Source organism: Polyodon spathula, chromosome 1 (genome assembly GCF_017654505.1).
Source record: "Polyodon spathula isolate WHYD16114869_AA chromosome 1, ASM1765450v1, whole genome shotgun sequence".
NCBI classification, from domain to species: domain Eukaryota; kingdom Metazoa; phylum Chordata; class Actinopteri; order Acipenseriformes; family Polyodontidae; genus Polyodon; species Polyodon spathula.
In genome coordinates this window covers 46,685,262-46,709,438 of record NC_054534.1, presented here as the reverse complement: position 1 = coordinate 46,709,438, position 24,177 = coordinate 46,685,262, and the positions used below count along the sequence as shown (strand labels likewise).

Sequence of the window (24,177 nt, the reverse complement as noted above, 5' to 3'; positions counted from 1 at the left end):
CAAGCTGCCTCATCATATCCTCTTCCCTTATTATTGATATTAACACCTGAGTCTCTTCAAATCACTCCAAGTGGAGGATGGACACAGTCATTTTGACAGTTGTTTGGAAAGCTATTTGCAAGTGTATTCTGAAATATTTTACAGTAGCTGTAACCACCTGAATTCACAAGCCCACGATGCAGCTGATCAAACATTTTAAGCAACAGTTTTAAACAGAAACTTGATAAATACAATCTGTATGATACTTTACAAACACATTTAGATCTGTGTACGATTAGCATTATGCAAGGTTTTAGGTAAGACCGAGAAAAAAGTGGGATTATCTGTAACATCAACCTGATAAGGGAAATACTGCAAACAAAAAATGAACACTTCCCTGCTGCCATCTTTGGACCATGATAACTTACGTATTCCCGAGTGACTTATATTGCGGATTTGGGAAAGGACTTGAATGAACTAATTAACATTTTCAAGAGAAACTTGTGTTTCCATGTGTAAATTGGTGTTGATTTCATGAGCATTTGCTCGATTCTCACGGCGGCTGTTTTTTGGGGCACTTTCACAAATTTTTCTTCCCAACATGCACGCGCGCGGCCACATCACATGAAAAAAAACACACATGTAGGCCCAATTTTGTGGATAAAAACAGCAAAGTATTTTTGTATGGAGAAAAGCTACTCTACTTATTTAACAGAGCCCTGTTCTTTGGCCCAAACTCAAAAAGACTGATAAGACATACTACATTGCATCTGACAAATGGCAAATATCGTGCTACAGTGTTTTGCTTTACATTTGATACACCAATGGACATTATAGGGTTAAAAAATGTAGTTGTTAGTTCCAGACCCAGATAGCTGGCTATCATTTCCCACTATATTTTTAGACCCACCTAACCAATTTTTCAGAACGCTCATATAATCCTCCTTGTTCATGGCTGAAAGCAGCTTGTCGTACGAGGGGCAGCCAGCCAGCAGGATGCGGTTGTTGTCCTCACACATGGCTATGAGGTGTTGCTCTGCGGTGCGGGTGCAGCATACATGGTAGTGTGCAAGCTTGGTGATGGCGTGGCGGATGGAGTCATCGATGGTGCCGCTCACCTCCCCACCCTCCACATGCAGAATGCGGATATTCATAAGCGCGGCTGAGGTGGCCAGGGCTAGAGCGTCGAAGCGATCTCCATGCACAATCATCACGTCGGGCCGGAGCCGGTTAAGTACGTCAGGCAGCTTGACCAGCGCCAGCCCCACAGACTCCACCATGGCTGACTCGTCCTCTCCCCTCACAATGGTGTGCAGCTTGGTGTGGATGTCAAAGTCATCCTGTTCTATCATGCGGTATGTGTTGCTGAGAGACAAGAGAAATTAAGTGATTCAACCAGATTCATCAGCGGGTCTACTGTGTCTTTCAGGCTGCATGGAATTTAGATTCATGATTAATGATTAACAGTGAATGAAATGGCTTTGGCTAGCTGGGAACCATGAGAACACTCCGTCACAGTTCTGTGAGTCAAACACTGAACACTAGCAGGGGGGAGGGCAATATATCTGAGCCTTTTCTTTTACCTAAGAAAATGAAGTTTAATTTACTCACTGCTGTTATCAAGCTCAGATGCGCTCCTGTTGAGCACTTTGCTTGTCAGCTAATAATAATCAATACTGGGAGCAGACATGTTATTAATTAGAAACCTGTGCTGCGAATTGGAAATTACATGCAATAATGATGGAACAGATGTTTAACATCTATCACCCTCCCTCAACCTGCTCTGAGAGTGCTTTATTAAACCATTATCATATCATCAAGACCTGAATGAACCTGCTTGCAGCGGCAGGGCTGTGATAGCTTTTTTTAACCCACTGGGAATACGAATGACTATCAAACTACATATTAATGAAAAACCGACTCTGGAAAATCATTAACAGGAATGATTTGTTTACACAACTTTCAATATTTTGCTTTATACTTTGGTTTGAGGTGTCAGTTATACCCCTTAAAATTCCTCAAAATTAGACCCTGATGATAATTGCTACACACGAAGTTCATTTATATTTTATAAATTCAAATGACAAAGTTTTGACAAAAGGTTGTTCAATGTCATCAATCAAAAACAAAAAGAACACATTGTTAATAATCAGGAGGTTCGTTTCATAGCTCCTGCATGCACCTTAGTTGGTAATTGCTAGTTCTATAACACTAGGTGTTGGTTTTTCATTTTACAGAAAAATGATGCAAACTTAACACTGGGGTCAGTGTTTGTGACTATGGCACCCATGTCTTGGTATTCCAGAGTGTCTTAACCATCTTCTCAGAAACACACTTTTGGGTTTAAATGAGGAACAAATCTCTCACTTTTTTTTCTCCATTAGTAGTATATTCAAATATTTGGGATACTATTGAACTGGTGGATCAGGATGCTCATTAATCTTTTGTCTTCTTGCATTTGTTCACGTCTAAATACTTTGTCCAGGGTACTGTGCATACTAGTTTATCATCACAGCCACTTCAGTATTTATATTTAGCACTATTGGGTGTTTAATAGTTATGGATAATTAACTAAAACATAGCATACCCATAATCATCAATCAGATGGGAACCCAAAACTACAACCTCCAGGTCGAAGTTCTCTGGATCGGCCTTGATCCCGAACATGATGGGAGCGAGCTTGGAGTAATCGGCACGGTTGCACGTGGCAACACAGATGCGGAGTTTCTTTTTCCTGTAGCTTTTTTCCATGATGACTTTCTTCTGTTTCTGGATGTTCATGTAGTAAAGTTCCTACAACACAAAAGGGGGGCAAATTGAAACCTAACCAGAGTCTCCCCTTCAGAAGTGGGTACAGATACAGAAATGTGCAGTAGGCTTAGTGAAAGTTAAGGGCCAGCTTTCAACAACTGTCGTGTGAATAACAAACTATTTTAATTATGAAAACAGACTCTTGAAAACATTCATTTCATCACCATTTCTCAAAATTAGATCCAGATTCACACAAGTTTCTCGAAAGTCACAAATTATTTTGCTTTATTATTTTAACTTTGGGTTGGTTTCATTCTCTACAATTCCTACTACACATTAAGTTCATTTATAGTGTGGTGGAGGATCAACAGGTTTCACCAGAGTGAAAATACAGACTGGAAAACAAAATTATCTAAAGCAAATTGACACAGGACTTGCAATGAAAGTGTTATGCTAACAAAATGTATGGCATACTGAAATGTGCTAATCCCATTGAATAACACTAACCAAGTGTAACCATGGTTACCATGCAGTCATACTACTGAAATAGTAAACACTTAAGTAGCCATTCCCCTGCTTATGACAACATACAAGTTGGCTGACTTTTGAACTAAATACATCAACTCTCAGTAACATCAATGGGAACAATTTTCTAAGCAGTAAACACTTCCTGTAAACCCTGCCTATCATGCAAATGAATTCTGTACCAAAACGTAAGGGTACTTACAAAACTTTTTCTGTATTGGAAGAACTGTTGCATGACGACAAAACAAACAAAAGAAATGTTTTAAACAAAAAGCTATCGCAGGTATTGTAGAAAGGTAATCCAGAACTGTGCCTCACACTTTATTACATTGATAAAATCAGCAAATGTAGAAAAGATTTTGGTCATGCCATTGTAACACGGATAAACCAAATACTGTAATTACCCCCATTATGCTTTATGGTACATTTATATTTCCTTCACATTATCTGTAAATTAACCTATTGATAACCTGGATATTTCTCAGGAAGAGTATTTGGTTCCAGATTGTCTACCACTTTGCTTCTGCAGCAGTTTGTTTCCTGATTCGGTTGGCAGCAATCAGTAGTTTATTTATGACAGCAAGACGCTGATTGTATGTATTACAACAGGATGTACAAATAAGGAAGTTGTAGTTGGCAAAGCAACAATGCCTATAATTTAAACAGTTTTTCTTTCTTGAAACTGGTCGCAGATAATTTACTTAATGGGTGCTGTTGACTTATTGTACAAGGTCATGTATGTTTCTCCACCACATACATTTCTCCTAAAACCAGTGTTGTATTCCTTCATGACAAGAAATGCAGTTTTGCGTGTTCAATGTTATTTTTTTTTTTACAAATCGCTATAAAAAAAACAAAAAAATGCAGGGGTTTGTCAGATGCAAAGCGCTGTGAGCTATTCATACAGCCACAGCAGCCTAATGAGAAATATGAATTCCCAAAGCGGAAGACATCAAATAAAGTTGAAAATGATTTCTGGCCATAAAGGAGGGAGGGATTGGCTCACAAATTTCACATAGTTTTCTTGGTTGCTTTATTCAGCAGTTGATGATCGAGCCTATTGCGTACCTTTTGGTAGAAAAACAAGAACAAATTCAGAAAAACAAAAGGTCATACACTAGTCCTTTAAAAACCTGGGGTTCCACAAAGCAGCAGTAATATTGGCAATGATTTGTATCTGTGATGCAATCTAAAACACCTGCACATCAGCAGGTTAAACGAGTAAGTAGCATGGTTTTGAAAAAACAGCTTCATCTCTCCCCCACGTGTTGCTGCAATGTCTAAATAACGAACCTGTCATTTTCATTGCTAGCATCCTGACAATTTTTTCTTGTAACTTTAAAGTATTTCAAAACTGTTTTCAAAATGCCCACCCTAGTGCACTGATAGTGTAAGGAATATTGCCCACATTGTCAAACAAGTAACACAGCAGTAACGATCCATGATGTGGTACGGAACGGAAAAGCCAGAGCACTTTTTTTTGCAGTGATTTAGAGGACAGATCTCAAACCTCAGTGTACTAGAGCGGACATTTTGAAAACAGCTTTGAAACAGACTTTAAAGTTAGAAGAGTAAAACGTTGTCAGGATGTTAATGAAAAGAAAAATTAGCAGGACCGTTATTTAAACAGTTGTAGCAACACATGGGGACATATGCTATATTTTTTAGAAACCTCGCTACTTACTCTTTAATTCAGCTTATAGAGAAAGTGGAAAAAACAGCTTTTACAATTTTTAAAACTATTTTCATATTTTAATGAATCCAAGTACTGCTTATTATAGTTGTACTCTAAGTACGTTACTTAAATTACTAGCACGTGTTCTAAACTGCACTGAAAGAAACATTTCCTCAAAGTATGTTATAAATTTGTTAAATTTGTTTATCTTGGAAAATGTAAGCTACATGACTAGATCCGCCCTGTATTTTGTTTATTTTTTTGTATTGCAGCATGCAGAATACCCCATACATGAACTGATAAAGAAATCATGGTTTGTATTTATATATATATATATATATATATATATATATATATATATATATATATATATATATATACACACATACACACACACACACACATATATATATTATATATATATATATATATATATATATATATATATATATATATATATATATATATATATATATATACATACACACACACACACACATATACACATACAGTGCCTTGCAAAAGTATTCAAACCCCTGACCAATTCTCTCATATTACCGAATTACAAATGGTACATTGAAATTTCATTCTGTTTGATATTTTATTTTTAAACATTGAAACTCAGAATCAACTATTGTAAGGTGACACTGGTTTTATGTTGGGAAATATTTTTAAGAAAAATAAAAAACTGAAATATCTTGTTTGCATAAGTATTCAACCCCTGTGCTGTGGAAGCTCCCAATTTGCACCGATAAGAGAAATTGCCCTAACGAGGACACAATTAATTACCTTACCATTGGCCTCCACCTGTGAAAAATTTAAGTTGCTGTCACATTTTCTGGATAAAAACCCCACTGTTGAAGGATCATTGGTAAGGCTGTGAATCTGAAGGAAAATGAAGACCAAAGAGCATTCTACAGACGTTAGAGATAAAGTAATACAAATGCATAGATTAGGGAAAGGGTACAAAATAATATCCAAGTGTTTGGATATCCCAGTGAGCACAGTTGGATCAATAATCAGGAAGTGGAAGCTGCATCACACCACCCAGAAGCCACAGAGAGGCCAACAATCACTTTTAAGGAGCTACAGAGTTCAGTGGCTGGGAGTGGAGTAATGGTGCACCAGTCAACCATATCAAGAGCTCTGTATAACACTGGCCTGTATGGGTGGGTGGCAAGAAGGAAGCAGTTACTCAAAAAGTACCATCTGAAAGCATGTCTGGAGTTTGCCAGAAAGCATGAGAGTGACCCAGCTGCGATGTGGGAAAAGGTTTTGTGGTCAGATGAGACCAAGATAGCGCTTTCTGGTCAAAACTCAAAGCGCTATGTGTGGCACAAACCTAACACTGCCCATGCCTCAAGACTCACCATCCCTAGAGTGAAGTATGGTGGTGGCAGCATCATGCTGTGGGGATGCTTCTCATCAGCAGGGACTGGGCATCTTGTTACAATTGAAGGAAGAATGGATGGAGCAAAATACAGGAAAATACTGCAAGAGAATCTGCTTCAGTCCACTAAAAAACTGAAGCTTGGGAGGAAATTCACCTTTCAGCAGAACAATGATCCCAAGCACAAGGCCAAAGCAACATTGGAGTGGCTCAAGAACAAAAAGGTGAATGTCCTCCTGAATGTCCTCAATCCCAGTTTTTTTATTTTTCTTAAAAATATTTCCCAACATAAAACCAATATCACCTTACAATAATTGATTTTGAGTTTAAGTGTTTTAAAATAAAATATCAAAACAGAACGAAATTTCAATGTACCATTTGTAATTCAGTAATATGAGAGAATTGGTCAGGGGTCCTGAATACTTTTGCAAGGCACTGTGTGTATATATATATATATATATATTCAATGATATTAATATATATATATATATATGATATAATTGACAACTATTCCCTGTTTATAAGGACTTATCTAAAATTTTTTAACTTTAAGTTTACAAAAACACTCAGGGGTAGCCAAACCTGGCACATGCTGTCCATTCCACAGCAGGACTTTGTTTCAACCTGACCTGTCATTTAAATAATAAATGTTAACTGAAACCTTTACTTTTTAAAATGTATTTATTTATTTATTTATTTTTAAACAAAAAAAACAAAGGAAATTCACTGCAAAAACTTTGTTAAAGTAACGTTAAGATTACTCAAGCAAAACCCACAACCTAATCACTGCACCACATTGCGTATGTATGACATCAAATATGACATCAGCAATGACATCACTGATGACATAACTAATCACATGACAAATGCTCCACGAAGACTGGCCATAGGAACATATCACTGGGAAATCGTTCACCATAACTTGGTCCCAAAGCATTCTGGTAGTTGATCAGTGTAATACAGACAGAGAAAAGTGTCCTTCCACATCAGTAATAGTGATTAAGATCACCAGTATCTGTGGAGTTATAACAGACTAGCCAATTATCACATTATTATGGAAGAGAAAAATAAATATGAACTGTGAAACAGTTAAAATACATTACAAATAAACACAGACATTACAAAGTTACTAAATCCGTAAATAAAATGGCAAATAGTACGAGTTCAACAAATGTATTTATATAAATTAGCATAAATCTATTGTCATTATAGCTGTTTCACCAATTACTTTTGGACATAAAAGAAACAAATGTCTCAGTGTATGGAATTACAACATAAAACATTTGCAAATTTAACTTTAAAAACGTGAATTATTATGAAAGATTAGCAAAGATTTATAAAATAGTCTTAAAATGATTAAAACAGAAACATTTAATTAAATAAACACACAAACTACTTTTGTATGAAGATATACCTACACTGGAAACCATATTTTTCAGCCATACAAACTTATACTACACTCGGATAAACAAAGAAAGAAGATATTAGATATAACAAACATTTTAATGGAAAATTTGTAAATAAATGATAAATATAATGGTATATCATATAAAGTGACTTAAGTATTGTACTTTCTGTTACTTAGGGGAGACAGAATATCTAGATGAAATGTCTGTGCATTGGATTTCAACGTGGGTATATTTCTTCACCGAGTAGTAGCACAAAGATGGAACCCCCCCCTCCCCATTATTTTATTTTTTTTAGAACATACCATTTTAGCAGACACACCCAGGTTATGTTCCTATGGCCAGTCTTCGGTGAGCAGGTAGGTAAATAAGTAAGGAAGCTAAACTAACTGTATTTCATTATTGATTAGTTTATTTCTTTCTACGCTACCTGCCTTTAATGAAGCTATAACTAGCCATTTTAAATCATGGCCGTTTAAGTGAATTATATTTTCTGATGACGAAGAAATTAGCTCAAAATTATTTTTCTATCTACACATTCCTTAAAGGAAATTGATCACTTTACTGTGTAAAGGATGCAGTCACTACACTACACACCGTTAGTTTCATAAAGACATTCTGTCTGGAGAATCGCCTCTCTTTAAATCTTGCAAATATCACTGTAGAGTTAGGAAAGAAACAATTGAGAGGATTAATTATGCATTTACATTAAAAGGGGCGCTGTTTAAATTACAAAATCGGGTAACACACAGCAGTGAACCTGTTTTAGAGCAACGAGTCAGTCAACATGCCTTTATCAGCGTTTCATATTTTATCCTGGTTATTATTATAATGCCAGTAAAACGCTAAACTTAATTTGTGGAGTACTGTCCATAGGATTACTCTCACATGACATTGCTGGACTGTTACTGAACTGTTTCAGATTTTTTATTGTTATTGTAAATGAGAGCAATAAGCTAAACAGGTCTTTTCAAAACACCTTTATTTGTAGACTGAAATACTGTGTTAGTGGAAGACTGTAAATATGATTCTCACAACTGTGCTGGACATTTGGCTTTCTGAAACTTTGTAATATAATTCTCAGGTTGTCCTGCTTATTTTAATGCCAGCAATGAGCCAAGTGATGTCTGTAAACATTATGACAGGTTTGAAGTGTCTGCAGATGCTTTACTACCTATTACAGCTCTGATTGAAAAAAAAAAAAAAAAAAAAGAATTGTGGTAATATTTATTAACTACCAACGTTATATTTATGTTCAAATGCCATATTTAATTATTAATACATTGATATAAATTGGGAACAAATGTGACTGGCCATTTTTGAAAAACTGAATTTGGAATTTCCAAGAATGGAACAATTAGTAGCCCTAGAGATGGTTACAATTGAAGGCAGTGCATATGCCAGTGCTTTAGGCAGTACAAAGCAATTTTATGCAGGCCACCAGTTAAGCATGTGGTCTATATCTATAATAACAACGGACAGCACTGCAAAGGATCAGAGGATGTTTCAAAATCAAAGGCAGAGCCACAATAAATGTCTTGTTTAAATTTCAAGTAAATTGTAAAATTGAAATACTTCTGTTGGAAAATTGTTTCAAAATTGTATAATGCAATAAAATATATTAAAAGAGTTAACGCATGGCCAAAGGTTTTTCACTGATAATTTACCCTCTCAGTCAAAACGGTAAGTTTCTCAGTATCTAAGCTCAGAGGGAACGTTGGTGGTGAAACACCAAAATATACATTTTCAGGACTCATTCTGGAACGATAGGGTGTAAGGATGTGACCACTGCCACTGAATACCCTCTCTGAATTTGTGGCAGGTATGCACAAGTATTTTCTTGCTAAGTTAGACTGGACACCACGCTGTTTAAACCAACGTCAGCGCCGCTGTTTTTTTGTCAATTTAACCTAAAAAAAAACACGTTGTGGAAACCCAGTTTAAGAAAGCTGTACAATATTAGTAAGTCGCGCAAGTATACCCTCCCGTATATTAATATTAATTCGGTTATTTACATTTTAATACATTGTTGGAAAGAGTCCATTTCTCGTTTTAACGTATCTTTCATAGAAAGTGAGGGTTTTACCTCACTGTTTCTATTGACAAAGATAAAAGGTTTCTTTAACTGAAATAACAATATTGTAACATTAACTTTTTCCAACATTTAAAAAAAAAAAAAAAAAAAAAAAAAAAAGAGAAAAAAACAAAAGTCTTAAACCTATGGCAAAGATTTTTATTATTACTCCCCCCCCCTCCCCCCTCCCGGGGGCGTGGGGATGTGTTCCTACACACAAGGCTAAAGGTTTCCACACACCAGACACGATTTTTCGGTAGCGACATGACCAGGCACATAAGAATCGACACAGAGGCGATGCGGCAGAGCTGAAAACTGCCAGATCTATGCAACTATTACAAATTGCTATCTGATTGCTCAATGCCCTAGTTGACACGTGACAAATTGCAAAAAATAACATTCAATTCTATTTATTATGAGCCGCTCCAGCGCTGCCCAGGTTCTGCTCTCGCGTCGCCTGTGGTGTGAAAGAAACATATAAAAAGTACAGGGTTTACTCATTTTGTTGTATCGCTGCACAATTTGGCTTGATGCATCGCGTCTGGTAGGTAGCAGCTTTTATTCTGCAAAACAGAAGCCTTCTTGTAGTGTTTAACCTAGAATCCACATGGATTTCATTTGCTATTTTGTAAAATAGTGACTGTGTTCTTGTTTTTTATACAACCATGCATTCTTCTATTCTTGTAAAACACTCACTAGTACTTAGTTAAGAAATACTAAAGAAATAAAATTCAATGACAAATGTTTCAACTAGAAGTCTTTTTGAAGACAATGGAAATGTTTGTCATTTAATTTTTGTTTCTTTTAGTATTTCTTAACTACGCAGTCTTACAATAGGCTAGGCTGGTACAGTAATATACAATTTACCAAGTCTAGACTTAAACAACACATGGTACTTGTGGTATTAGCCATCATTTAAAAAGATACATTCTTACACTATTAAAACGTGTATAAATGTTTAACCTGCAATATCATATATTCATCGTATAAGCTTTTCTTATAAAACAGATGTCCTTAAAGAGTACATATAAACTGAGCACAGAAGCACAAGGGAGATTTCCCCCATTATAACCAGCAGGAAGGGAGACAAAGAAAATGTATTTAAACATGCCAACACCTCTGCTGGACAAAATAATTAAAACATGCTCCACCACCCCTTCTCTCGCATCCTCAGCCCCTCACAGGCATGCAACTGTCAGCCAACCATGCAGTGTAGAAAAAGCAACCTATACCAATTAATTTGCATCTCCCTGTACAGCGGAGTCAAGCAGCTAACTAATGCAACAATACCGTCAGTATACCCCAGCCATTAAAGCATCCTCCTTTATGCTCACTGCCAAAGAAAAGAGATCACAAGCCAGTCTGCAAGCCTCTGCTGGAAGATGTGGGGGGAGGAGGGGGGTGATGATCATGAGAAAACAGCCAGTTGACATACATGTGGGTTTCTTCTTGAGTTCTCGCCATAAGGATTCATTGTTACCTTCTGCCCAGCTGTATCCGACTTGCTGTTCTGCACATGACTGTTATAGTACAGAGTTCCCGCCTCTAGCCAGAGCTTCTGCTCTGTGGTAGGATGTTACAGCCCAGCCAGCAAACCTGAATCCCCAGATGTCTAACTCCACCCTTGTTTGGTAAGGAGTTAAAAGAGTTTCTTCCTGGAGTACAGCGACTATGACGCCAACAACCAAGTACCTACCCATTCCAATAAAAGTAACATTAGACCACTCATGTTAAAACATGTTTAACCTGTTAAACAGAACCAGCGTCATTCTACAACAAATGTACTAAATATTGGGATCTTCTCCACCTCACCATATCTGGTTTTTGTGGTACAATGGAAGTACCTATTAGTGTTTTTTTTTTTTTTTTTTTAAAGAATCCAAAAATATTAGCTCTCATTTTTTAAAGTATATTAGCATGGTCTTAATGCTGGCATATGATTATGTTATTGTGATTAAAAAAAAATAAAATAAAACATAGCTGACTCAAATTGTCCTGGAAATGCCTTTCTATATTGCCATAGGCACCAGTCTGTCAAGAGATGGCTAAAAATACCATTCTGCCAAACTGTATACTGTACATTTTTACATAGTTTGGTTGATCATTTACATATTATCAATTATTTGCTGTCTAGATGTATATAAACTTACAAATTATTTGTGTGTACACAAAGTGTGATATTTCAAAGATAAAGGGTACCATATTTAAGTTGAAGGATACACTTTACAATACTCTTTCTTTCCAGATTTATGACCAATCAATCACAGGTGTGTATCTGCTATCACTTTTGAGTTCTGAGGTATGAAGGAACCCACTTCGGAGACTCACAAATCAGTAACCAATTACCTTGCGACACCAACATCCATGGTCACCAACAGGTAACATGTTAACACATTATTAAACTACAACAGCAGTTCTGTGTGTGCAGGAGTATCAAGAAGTTACCTTGAATACCTTTCAATATCTGACCTTCCAAAAGTGGCCCTTTTTCACTACCCTAATTTGATATAGAATTAAAATGTTGGTTTGCTGTAACTTCCAACTTATGGCCCATTTACATATTTGGGTAGGGGTAAAAATGTGCCGATTCCACCTAAACAACCTACCATATTTTTTGTTAGGTTAAGCAGACTGCTATTTTTCAATACAAATGTTTAACTAGTCAAAACAGACTTTCCCAAACTAGCTATCCATCTGACCAATTATGAACCCGGATTATGCAAACATCCTGAAATGTTCCTGTAGTTGTGTTTGCAAAACAGGTGTACATAAAACGACTAAGAAAAAAATTGCTTTTTACAAGCACAGCTATAAAAGTGACATTTCAGGGATTTCAATGAAATACAACTATTTACATTATTACAGCACCTCATTATTTTACAGAAATTGCCTAACATGTTGCAAAATTATACTTTAAATGTTTTTACTGTTATTTTAATGTTGATTTCTCTTGAAAGGACTGCAAGGACAGGGTTACTATATATGAAATCGTACATCCTGTTAATAAAAACAGACTAGGCCTGTTGGAGAAACATGCACTTTAAGATTATTTTTGTAGCTTGAAAACAGAAGAGACACATAACTACCATGCATGATGAATACTTACACATATTGTAATGACCATAGCATGATAGTTTAGACTTGGGCGTATACAGAGTTCATACCCAGCAAAGAGGACAGAAGGCGGCTCGGGGTACCTCGTGGGCGACCCTGTCGCGGTACGACCCCCCCATCTTTATTTCTAAAAGTGGCGTTTGAATGAAGAAGTTTGAATGCAACATAAAATACATGTGTTTGCAGGTTTTTACACTTAGTTTTAAAATGAGATTATCAGAGGAGATATAGTAACTGGTAAATGCGAGATTGCAAGATTGCATTTCATTACACTGACGACAACCGTCTAACTGCTAGAATAAACACAATTGCACATTGCTGGAGGAACCGATGCACCCAAGAGATATCTTATGAAGAACAAAGACCAAAGGGCCACACCAAGATAACACCATCTTAGGCATTGTGAGCCAGAACCAGTTTTCTTTAAGACATGTGCATGGCTCTCCACAGGGGGTTGCCCGGGGTGAATGAACCCACAAAAGCAAGGATGGTGAGGCTGAGTTCAGTGGCTACTTAATTAAGGTGCACTCAGCTCAGCTCACTCCTCTCTTTCATTATGACTAGTACTGGAGACTTGTCGATCGAGAAAGTCCTGGAGGATCAAACCTACAGTATTGCATTGTATTATTTTGTTCTCATGTTTTGTTTTGAACTTGAGTTTTGCAACGTGCAGTTTGCATATGAAAGTGTGATCTGCACTGTTTTGCTTTGAGAGTTTGTTTCCGGAATTAAACCTGTATATATTGAATAAACCAAAATTAATACCTGAAGAAAAGGACTGCATATCTTTCATCAAGAAAAAACTACTTACTACTTTTAAAAAATCTACTTCAAGGCCTATGAAGCCAAAGCTTAAGATTTGGCCATTTCCATGCTAACGGGATACACATGTATAACACAAAGTTTGAAAAATAAAGTTCATGATGTGATGTTCATCCCCCTCTTATCATAAGCGCTAAAGTCTCAATAACAGAATTATTAAAATTGAAGATCATATTTCATGTTGCACAAATGTTGCAAGTTCATACACCATGCATGGTAACGCTGCCAATGAGGACGGACACAAAAATTTACAATTGTGTAAATTTTTTGCCTGACCTTTTATTGATTGACATTTTATTCTGAAAAGTCAAATATGGGAGTCCACAAGCTCCTGAGTGGTGCATCCAGTAAAGGCGCTCCGTGTGGAGTGCGGGATGCGCTCTATAGTCTGGACGTCGGCAGTTTGAGTCCAGGCTATTCCTTTGTCGACAGAGGACGGGAGCTCTCAGGGGGAGGTGCCCAACTGGCTCAACTGGGGGGTTGGTGAGGGCTAGGTCGGTCAGGGTGTCCTCGGCTCATCATGCACCAGCGACCCCTGTAGTCTGGCCGGGTGCCTGCAGGCTTGCTTGTAAGCTGCCCAGCTGTAGCTCTGAGTGGCTGCATGGCTGCATGCTGTGTGTCAAGAAGCAGGCGGCTGACGGCACACACGCTTCAGAGGACAGCATGTGTTCATCTTCGCCTTTCAACAGTCAGTGCAGTGGTGGAAGCATAACATAAATAAACAGGATAGCTCTAAGCAGAAAAGTTTTGCCTACAAGTGGATTATTATTATTACTACCAGTTACATGGAAAGGCATACGCTTCCGTCCACACAGCTTTTTTGCAAGATATATTGAAACACATGCTTCATCAATCTCTGTCAAATTGCTGTAAAATTCAAGAAACATATCTTCTTTATTAATTCAGAGAGATGGAAGATGTAGTCCACAAAATAATTATACCCTGCAGCAAGTAAGTGATCGTTCCTAACCAAAATCACGTTTGCAACATGGACCAACCAACCAACAGATCAATGACGACTCTCTCCAGTCAGTAGTCAAAAGGCATGGGTTAAAAGCCTGGATAATGAATAATGAATGAGTAATGAATGGTGCCGTTTTAAATTTACTACAGCCTTGTTGTTACGAACATAGAAATGAGAGGACAGACTTCAGGATGCAAGATTAAAAACCTTTACTGGCGATTAACAGAATGCTGCATCCTGAAAAGAACACATTAAAAAAAAAGTACAGGTATAAGTTGGCTCCCTAAAATGAAAACTGAGTATTATTCCTTCCTAAAGAGCTGAAATAATAATTTTCACATTCGTAAGAGTGTAGACAGACACTGATATGAACGTTGCGCATTTTCTTAAAAATGATCTAGAATACAGAATCGCTTGCTACAGTGATAAAAACACACTTGCGAAAATATTTTAAGTTTGAGATAAGAACAATCAATTGAATCAATTGGGGTCCCAGCATCACACCCCTCCGTCCCACATTCAACTCAACCCAGCTTACTTACCCGTACGTCAGCGTTTCTTTCTTTCTATTGTGCTTGAGATCCCCATCTTTTCCCCGTCAAGAATCTTTTCGTCTCAACCACAGCCAGTTCCTGCTCCTCTGCTGCTTCAGATAAGTTCTTCACTGCGATGCAACTCTTGGCCACTGAATCCATGTCGCTTAGAAACCGGGTTGTTGAGTGTGCCACAAACCCTCGACAACCCACCACCACTGGGTAAACCTGGACTTTCCATCCTCGCTGTTCCACTTCAGTGGCTAGTTTCTTCCTCTCATACGCCACATCTACAGCATCCTCTCATGGCACTGTTAATTCTACCAGGTGAACAAGGCATGCTGATCCAGACCACAAGACAACGAAGGTTAGTGGTGGCAATCTCAGGTGGAAAAATAAGCCGTTGACCAACATCTGCCAGTATTTTCCAGTCTCTAGCAGCTTCGATGTCCAGGGCGAGACTTGATTTTAACACTTTTTCTTGGTGGTTGCTCTCCTGGGCAGAGGATTGTTGCCTTTTGTGTGTAATGTTTTGTTGGAACTGGTGACAACTTATTAGTCATGTTACGCTTCCAATGCTAAGGCCAAACATCGCAGCACCTGGTCATGGCGCCAAGTAAACCGTCATTGGCTAAGACCCACCCTACATCCTGTAAAAATTTGCCTTAATGTTGCAGGAGATAAACAGAAAGGACATGAGGGATCCTCTCCTACCCAGAGGTTTCGGTTCTGTGTGATGGGAGAACACCATATGTTGATCTGATGAGGCAACTGATCTTGCTCTGTTCCACTGTCCATGTCTTGCCAGCTGATCTTGCCTTGTTCCACACTCTCACATCTCATCCATTCTACCTGCTTGGCCTGGGAAATGGCCTTTACACATCTCATCCTCTCCTCCTGCTTTGGCACCTCGTTGACTACCAGCACCCTCTGAGCTGAACTGAGAACAAGGCCTCCTCTTCCATACTGAACCTGCCCCATGATATCATGATATACTGATTAAAGCTACTAGCTTCTCTACTGTTGTCAAAGTTATCTACACTATATCTCCTGTGTGTTTTATCTAATGTTATTATTTAAATCTCAAAGAAATCAAGCTGCAACTTATCAATTTACTCAAACATTTACACATGTGCAAAGTTTTCATTAGCATGGAAATGACTATTTGTGTTTAGAGGGTTATATTCACTTAATTACATGTTAAATCTTTGGATTTCAATAAAACTTAACCGGCTAAAATAAAATCTGATTAGGTTATAACCTGCAAATCTCAAAATGTAGATTACTGTACCAAGCCAATTAGATCAATGTAGGCCAACCCGCAAACTGCAGTATCTTCAATACTGCTTTTTTGTGAACAAAATCAAAGCATCTCCGGTGGCACAAAACCTAAGGGAAACACAGCTGTAAAAAGTTTACATACCAACAGAAATGTATAATTTCTAGAAATTTCTCAAAAACAGAATTTCAAGAAAAATCTTTTGTAGCAAAAGTTTTGCTTTTGTGGATGAGAACAAATTTAAATAAATAGATGTCTACAATTACTTACTTCAGCAATTCTTTTTGCAAAACTCAAAAAATGCTAATGCTAAGTCTAGAAAATGCTGGATTGTAGGTGAACATTCATAGAGAGTATAAAAGGGTTAGGCATGGTATGATTGCTGTCATTACCAATAACCAACCTTAGGCAGAAAATTATTTACTATCATAAAGCTGGAGAAGGATACAAGAAGACTTCCAAGCATTTCAGTATCCCAATTTCAACTATTGTTTCTATTGTCTACCGTAACAATGCTCCTTGAGTCTGGAAGGAAGGCGGCTCTTTCTCCAAAAACAAGTAGAAGAATTTTGAGGAACGTTAATAACAATCTGAGATTGACTACCAAAGACATTCAAAGTGAATTGGCTGCAGGTGGGAATGGGGGTTCGGTTTGCATGAAGGTCTCAATTGTCGCAGGATTAAGAAAACGTCACAAGGACAACTGCTTAATCCTTTGTGGTCCTACGCCGGACCAGGTCAGACATTAAACTTTTCCCTTTCCAAAAAGATGTCGGACCCCATTTGCCAAGCTTTTTGAGATGTTATAGTAATAAAACAATGACTTTAAATCGCACTATTGAGGAGTTTGGTGATAAAACGAGTGATCAGGAGATGATTTATCAGTATGCATGACTATGAAGAGGTATGTGATAAATTCAGCGAACAAGGGGTGGGGCTTGGCTGGAGATGCAGTACTGAGTGTCCTGTTGATATGCAGTGCCTTTTAAACCTGTTTTAATTTGAATAAAATTACTTTTAAAATAGCATGTGTAAAATAAACAGCGCATTTGAAAATAAATTGGACCTGATGTGCCTGACAGGCGCTGAATAAATGGACCGTAAAGGGTTAAAGTTTGCAAAATGGCATTTGTATGATGGATATGAGTTCTGCTCAAAGGTTTTGTGGAGTGATGAAACAAAAAATCGAGCTATTTGGTCATGCTGGTAGTCGTTACATTTGGAGAGGTCTGGTGAGGCGTACAAAGAAAAGAAAACCATACCTACTGGTAATAACCTTCTAGGGGTCTGTTTTAACTCTAATAGCACAGGAAATTTAGTTCCAATACATGGTAAAATGGATTCCATCGCATACCAAAAGATATTGGCCAATCACCTGTAACCCTCAGCTACAAAATTTGGTTTAAAGCGCAGCTGGACGTTCTAACACAACAACGATCCAAAGCACACATCAAAATCTACTTCTGAATTTTGCGTTGAATGGTAAAAAAAAAAAAAAAAAATCACTAAAGAATCATGCCAAAAGCTCATTGACAAATATCCTAATCATTTAAAAGAGGTTATTATTGCTAAAGGTGCCTCAACTAGCTACTAATTTCATTTTCCTTGTCAGGGTATGAATACTTTTGAATTAGCATTTATTGAGTTTTGCTAACTTTGTTACTTTATTCTCATTCACAAAAGCAAAACTTTTGCTAGAAAAGATTTTTCCTAGAATTTTAACTATTGTACTTCCGTGTTTTTTTTTGGTTGGGTTTTTTTTGTATTTTTTTTTATTATTATTATTTATTATTATTATTATTATTTATTATTATTAGTACCTTTATCAGTTTAGTGCTTTGCAGATAATTAAAAATAGCTGACATGATGTATGCTTTATTTATTGGCACACATGTGCATAAATAGAGGATGCTGAAGGATTGTTCGTGGTACACAGTTTTTGTTCACCTTGTTTTAATAGTGAAATACATCCCTGACAATCAAACATATACATTTGCCACAACAAGAGAGTCATTAGCGGATTACAATGCTTAACATAAATATATATTTCCCATTAAGTTTTACACACCTATGTGGTTTATATAAACATATTTTACATATTTAAAAATTGATGTTGCTTTAAAAAGTCCATATTAGTTCCACAGTTTCCTGTAAAATGTTTCCTGCTATTAGAAGTTTGTAATAACTTTATTATTTATATATTTGGAGAAATGTATTTTTGCTTGACATTTCTTCGATCAGCAGTTTAAAATCATTAGGCTTCCAAGCAGAATGGCTGGAAGCCTGTTATTCAAAAGATTATTATTATTATTATTATTATTATTATTATTATTATTATTATTATTATTATTATTATTATGCTTCCAAGCAGAATGGCTGGAAGCCTATTGTTCTTCAAAATATTATTATTATTAATAATATTATTATTATTTTCTTTCCTTACGCCGCAATGGTAAATCTTTAACAGCCCATAAAATGAAAACTATTGCACGCAGAGACTCGCTGTTTGGAATGTTGGTAGATACCAATGGGAAGTTGACCCTGAAGCACGTAGGTCACATGGTTTGGCAGCCAAGTTAGATTTTTGCAAAACTTTGGTCATTTTCAAAACTCTTTTCCTCCAAAATCGCTTATGCTGGAGTTCAGAAACTTGCTGGACATGTTTATGAAATGGTCAATCTTTAAAAGTTATTCAAACAAAAAGTTTGTCAATGGCGGCCACGTTTATGACAGAGGTCAAAAGTGAAAAGTAGTCAATAACTCCTTATAGAATGCAGATAGGGCCACAGTTACAATGGAACACATACTTACAGGAACCCATATGTGTTCTATCAAAAACAGTCATTGCCTGTGACATTTGACCTCTCATGATAGGATTATCACTATTGTTATTTCTTATTGTCTGCCAAGGAATTTAACAACCCATAAAACAAAAACCTTTGCACGAAATCGCTCACAGTTTGGTATGGTGATATATGACTATGGCTAGTTGATCCTGAAAAAAAAAAATGCAGCGAATAGGTCACATGGTTTGGCAGCCATGTTGGAGTTTGTATTTTTGGTAACTCATTTAAGTAGATACTAAAACAACAAAAACCATTGCTGCTGTCACATATGTTGAGGAGGGGATGTGCAATTACACATATCATGTGACGTGACACGTAGACACCATTTTTGGACATTTTAGCTTTAAAATGCAACTCCTCTAGAACTGCTGGACTGATTGAGCTGAAACTTTCCAGGGATCTTACTAAACATGAGAGTATCAAAAGTTATTAAAATGGTGAGTTTTCGTCAATTCAAGATGGCCGACATGGACCAATCTTGCTTATAACTCCTTACAAAGTGCAGATAAGGTCATCATTACTATGTAAGACATATAGTAAGCCACTTATCCAACCTGATCAGTTTAAACTGACATCTGTACCGCATTAAACTATGCAATATGCAAAACCTGCTTCCCCAGTCCCAGCATGGTCTAAATACCAAAACACCTAACTTGTAATAAACTAAAAATAGTGTTCTGTGTTATTTTCGAAGCTGGTAGCTTGGAAGCCTTACAGTTGCTGCCAACTCTAGTTATTTTTACTGATGTAGACTGTAAGGTTGTGGGTAAACATTACAGTAGTTTTTGTGATGCTGTCATGAAAGAAGAAAAGAAAAACATCCAAGTAATTTTTCAGCCATTTACAGTGAAAATAACTTTTCAATTTTAAAAATAACAATAAAATCAGAACCTGCATTCCCAGCCTTCCCGACAGTGTGTTACCCGTTGTTACTGTTGATGGCGACAGATCTTTAACACACAGTTAATTCCAGCACGAGTAAAGGCCTGGACACTATGGAAGGCCATCCGGGTCAACAAACAAGCTCTTTAGTACACGTCTCAAATATTTACTACACGTTATCATTTGACTGTAGTATATGTTGCAATTCTAATTACTACGCGTACTAATTTGACCAATCAGATTGCTGAAAATGAAACGAGAACCAATGAATTTAATGAAAATAGTACATGTACTAAATCAATTAAAAGTCGTTTTACATCTGCCATACCCCTCCAATTCGTGGCGGTATATCTGCATTGGGTAAAGTCTGGTGAAAGTGGTAACCCCACCGTAACTAGTATGCAATTATTAATAGCGTTTTACTTAAATTACACCAAATCACGTTTTTATTTACTTCACTATAAATAACGTGATTTGGTATAATTTCATTAAAAAGCTATTAATAAATGAATCATGGTTGCAGCAGTAGTGTAAGTATTTTGTCTAAAGTACAATGCTTATGGGGCTGTCAGGGGTTCCTCCTCCTCTGTTGATGTCACACTTTCCATGTCTTCCCAAATCACAGCCATATTTTCTTTTTATATTAGGCAAGAACAACAGTGGGGGGAGAAAGGGTAGTTTCACGCTAAATGGAATGTTATTAAAAAAAAAAAATTAATTAACCAGGAAAGGGAATATACGCTTGGGTATAGACGCGCTGGTGTGGCACTGTCTACCACACGTTAAAAAATAAATAAATAAATAAATAAATAAATAAAATCTAAGCAACGCGCTGGTGTAGCCAGGCTTTAAGACACACAACAACACTTTGCTGTTATCAAACGGCATCCCTTACAGAAATAACCTATAGAAAGTTCTATAGTAAATTGGTCAAGTCCTATAGGATATCATATAGGATTTCTTTAAAACCTTTTTAGTCTTATAGAATGTCCTACAGTACTACCGTAGGGAGACCCTTTGAGTACTTGGTTGCAGGAAATGGCTGAGCTGTGACGTCAGACCAGAGAAGGAAGACGACAACAACAAAGGTATCTGCAGTTCAAAAAGATGTGTGCCGTTTATTACAGAGCACAAAAATAAATAAAATATTTAAACAAAAACAAAACACTGCTCACAGAGCACAAAAATAAATAAAATATTTAAACAAAAACAAAACACTGCTCACAGAGCACAAAAATAAATAAAATATTTAAACAAAAACAAAACACTGCTCACAGAGCACAAAAATAAATCAAATATTTAAACAAAAACAAAACACTGCTCACAGAGCACAAAAATAAATCAAATATTTAAACAAAAACAAAACACTGCTCACAGAGCACAAAAATAAATCACAAACACAAAATACAAATATAGGTCAGGCTGGGCGAAGCCTTCACTGCTCCTATATCTGGTTTTTAAATGAATCTCTCCTCTCACTCTCCCCTTCTTCACTTCCCAACACCCACCCGGAGTGCAGAGAGCTGTAGGTGTTCATGGAGGTGACCATCTCCCGATTAGCAACAAATTAATCACTTCATTAATTTGGGAGATGGCCACCTTCTGCACAAGTTTTAATTAAAACATGGATGGGCTTGGCTTCCCATCCATGCTGCAAAAATAAAACACACACGGCACTTCGCCGTCATACAATAAATACAAACATAAATCATAATAAACAAAGCATGAAATAAGACAGGGGCTGAAGGGAAAACCCAGTTCTAAAATAAACAAATAATACATTTAAGCAGGGCTTTTCTACCGCCCTGCTACAGTACTATAGGAGGATATTTTTTTTAAAAGAATCCTTTATAATTTCTCTAAAACCTTTTTAGTCCTATAATGTCCTATAGTTCCACCATAGAATCCTATAGGACATTTCTGTAAGGGATATTTTAATTAATTTGCACTTCTAAAAATACAAAAATATATATTAAAAAAGAGCATTCTCTATTGATACGTTATTGGTTCAGAAGTGAAGTAAGATATGCGAAAGTGGTTTACTCTCACTTAAAAGTGTATCTTGCAGGTCAAACACACCACCACATCTGTACAGATTTCATCAATAGAAATAAAATAGTTTTTATGCAGTTAAAAAATATTAATAAACAACAAAGATATGATGGATTTTGTGTGGTGCATGGTCACTTCTACTCAAAAATCATGCTGGCTGGAATAAGTTACATAAGAAACAGTAAACACACATGGTGACTGCTGCTGAAAACATTGAAGATGTTCAAAGACCCAATTCATTTTAGGGAACAGGGACCACAACCCTGAAATACAGGTTTATATTCCAATATGGTAATGCCAAAACAACTATTTACATGTTTTGTATCCTGACGATGCACACACAATAATTCACACTCTATATAATTTTAAAAGTGAGTGCTGATATTATGATTAAGTTTCTGTCAAAAATAGTAATGTAACTGAAATCCTGTAACTTACTTACTTGTTAGGTAAGCAAGGAAATTAAACGCAGACAACCCACGTTCCACAAAAAGATTTCCTCAGAGTGGGTGTCAATAGCAGTTGTTTTGTCCCTGCCTGTGTTGTTTTAGGTGACATTATTTTTTCAGGAACATGATAATTGCTAGATGAATCCGCTTTTCCGATAACCGTGATCTTAAAAATTGCATCACAACTTCTTTGTAATCCCTTTGATACTTGACCCCTTTTCAATCCACTCTTTTCCACAAAGATCACTGCAGCTAGTTTTATCCATTTTCATTACTGTATACTGTACTCAATGCACACTTTTGCAGTAACCTTGACTTGACAAGGCAAGTTGTATTTTTCAAATCTTATTTTCATAAAAAAAAACAAAAAAACCTTACCTTATATTTGGGCTAATACGGGTGTATATATATATATATATATATATATATATATATATATATATATATATATATATATATATATATATATATATATATATATATATATATATATATATACATATATATATATATATAGACACACACACAGTGCCTATAGAAAGTCTACACCCCCTTTCAAAATGTTCACCTTTTGTTGCCTTATAGCCTGGAATTAAAATGTATTAAACTAGTTATTTATTTTTTTATTTTTTTTCTACACATCCTACCCCACAACTTCCAAGTGAAAAAAAAAAAAAAAAAAAAAAAAAAAAAATTCTAGAAATTTGTAGAAAATCAATTAAAAATAAAATCTGAAATAGCTTGGTTGGATAAGTGTCCATCTGTGAAGCATGGTGGTGGCAGCATCATGTTATGGGGATGTTTCTCATCGGCAGGAACTGGGGCACTTGCCAGGAAGGGAAAATGAATGGAGCAAAGTACAGAGAAGTCCTTGAGGAAAACCTGCTGCCCTCTGCAAGAAAGCTGAAACTGGGACGGAAGTTCACCTTTCAGCATGACAACGACCCAAAGCACACCGCCAAAGCTACACTGGAGTGGCTAAGGAACAAAAAGGTATATGTCCTTGAGTGACCGAGTCAGAGCCCCGACCTAAATCCAATCGAAAATTTGTGGCATGACTTGAAGAGTGCTGTCCATCAACGCTCCCCAAGGAACTTGACAGAGCTTGAACAGTTTTGTAAAGAAGAATGGTCAAATATTGCCAAATCTAGGTGTGCAAAGTAGGTGGAGACCTATCCCAACAGACTCACGGCTGTAATTGATGCCAAAGGTGCTTCCACCAAGTATCACTCAGGGAGGTGGAGACTTATCCAATTATGGCATAACACAACAAAATGTGAAAAATGTTCAAGGTGTATAGACTTTATATGGCCTCACACCACCCACTTGATATATTGCAGGTCTCGGGGTCCAATATAAATCCGCCATATATAGAGGGCCATGATATAGCGAGAGACCCACAGAAAAACAAATAGGCTAACAAATAAATACTGTAA

At 36.7% G+C, this 24,177-nt stretch overlaps 1 protein-coding gene across 3 annotated transcripts in view; it reads right to left on the bottom strand.

Annotated features, from left to right (window-relative positions):
• gne (glucosamine (UDP-N-acetyl)-2-epimerase/N-acetylmannosamine kinase) overlaps nt 1–24,177 on the bottom strand; it is a 44,224-nt gene that overhangs the window by 9,408 nt on the left and 10,639 nt on the right. For all 3 annotated transcript variants that reach the window (XM_041256636.1, XM_041256627.1, XM_041256618.1), the window contains exons 2-3: nt 2,567–2,772; nt 890–1,344 (exon numbers count right to left, since the gene is read on the bottom strand). In XM_041256636.1, coding sequence (XP_041112570.1) covers nt 890–1,344; nt 2,567–2,760 — 649 coding nt within the window. In that variant the 5' untranslated portion in view covers nt 2,761–2,772. The remainder of the gene's footprint in view (nt 1–889; nt 1,345–2,566; nt 2,773–24,177) is intronic.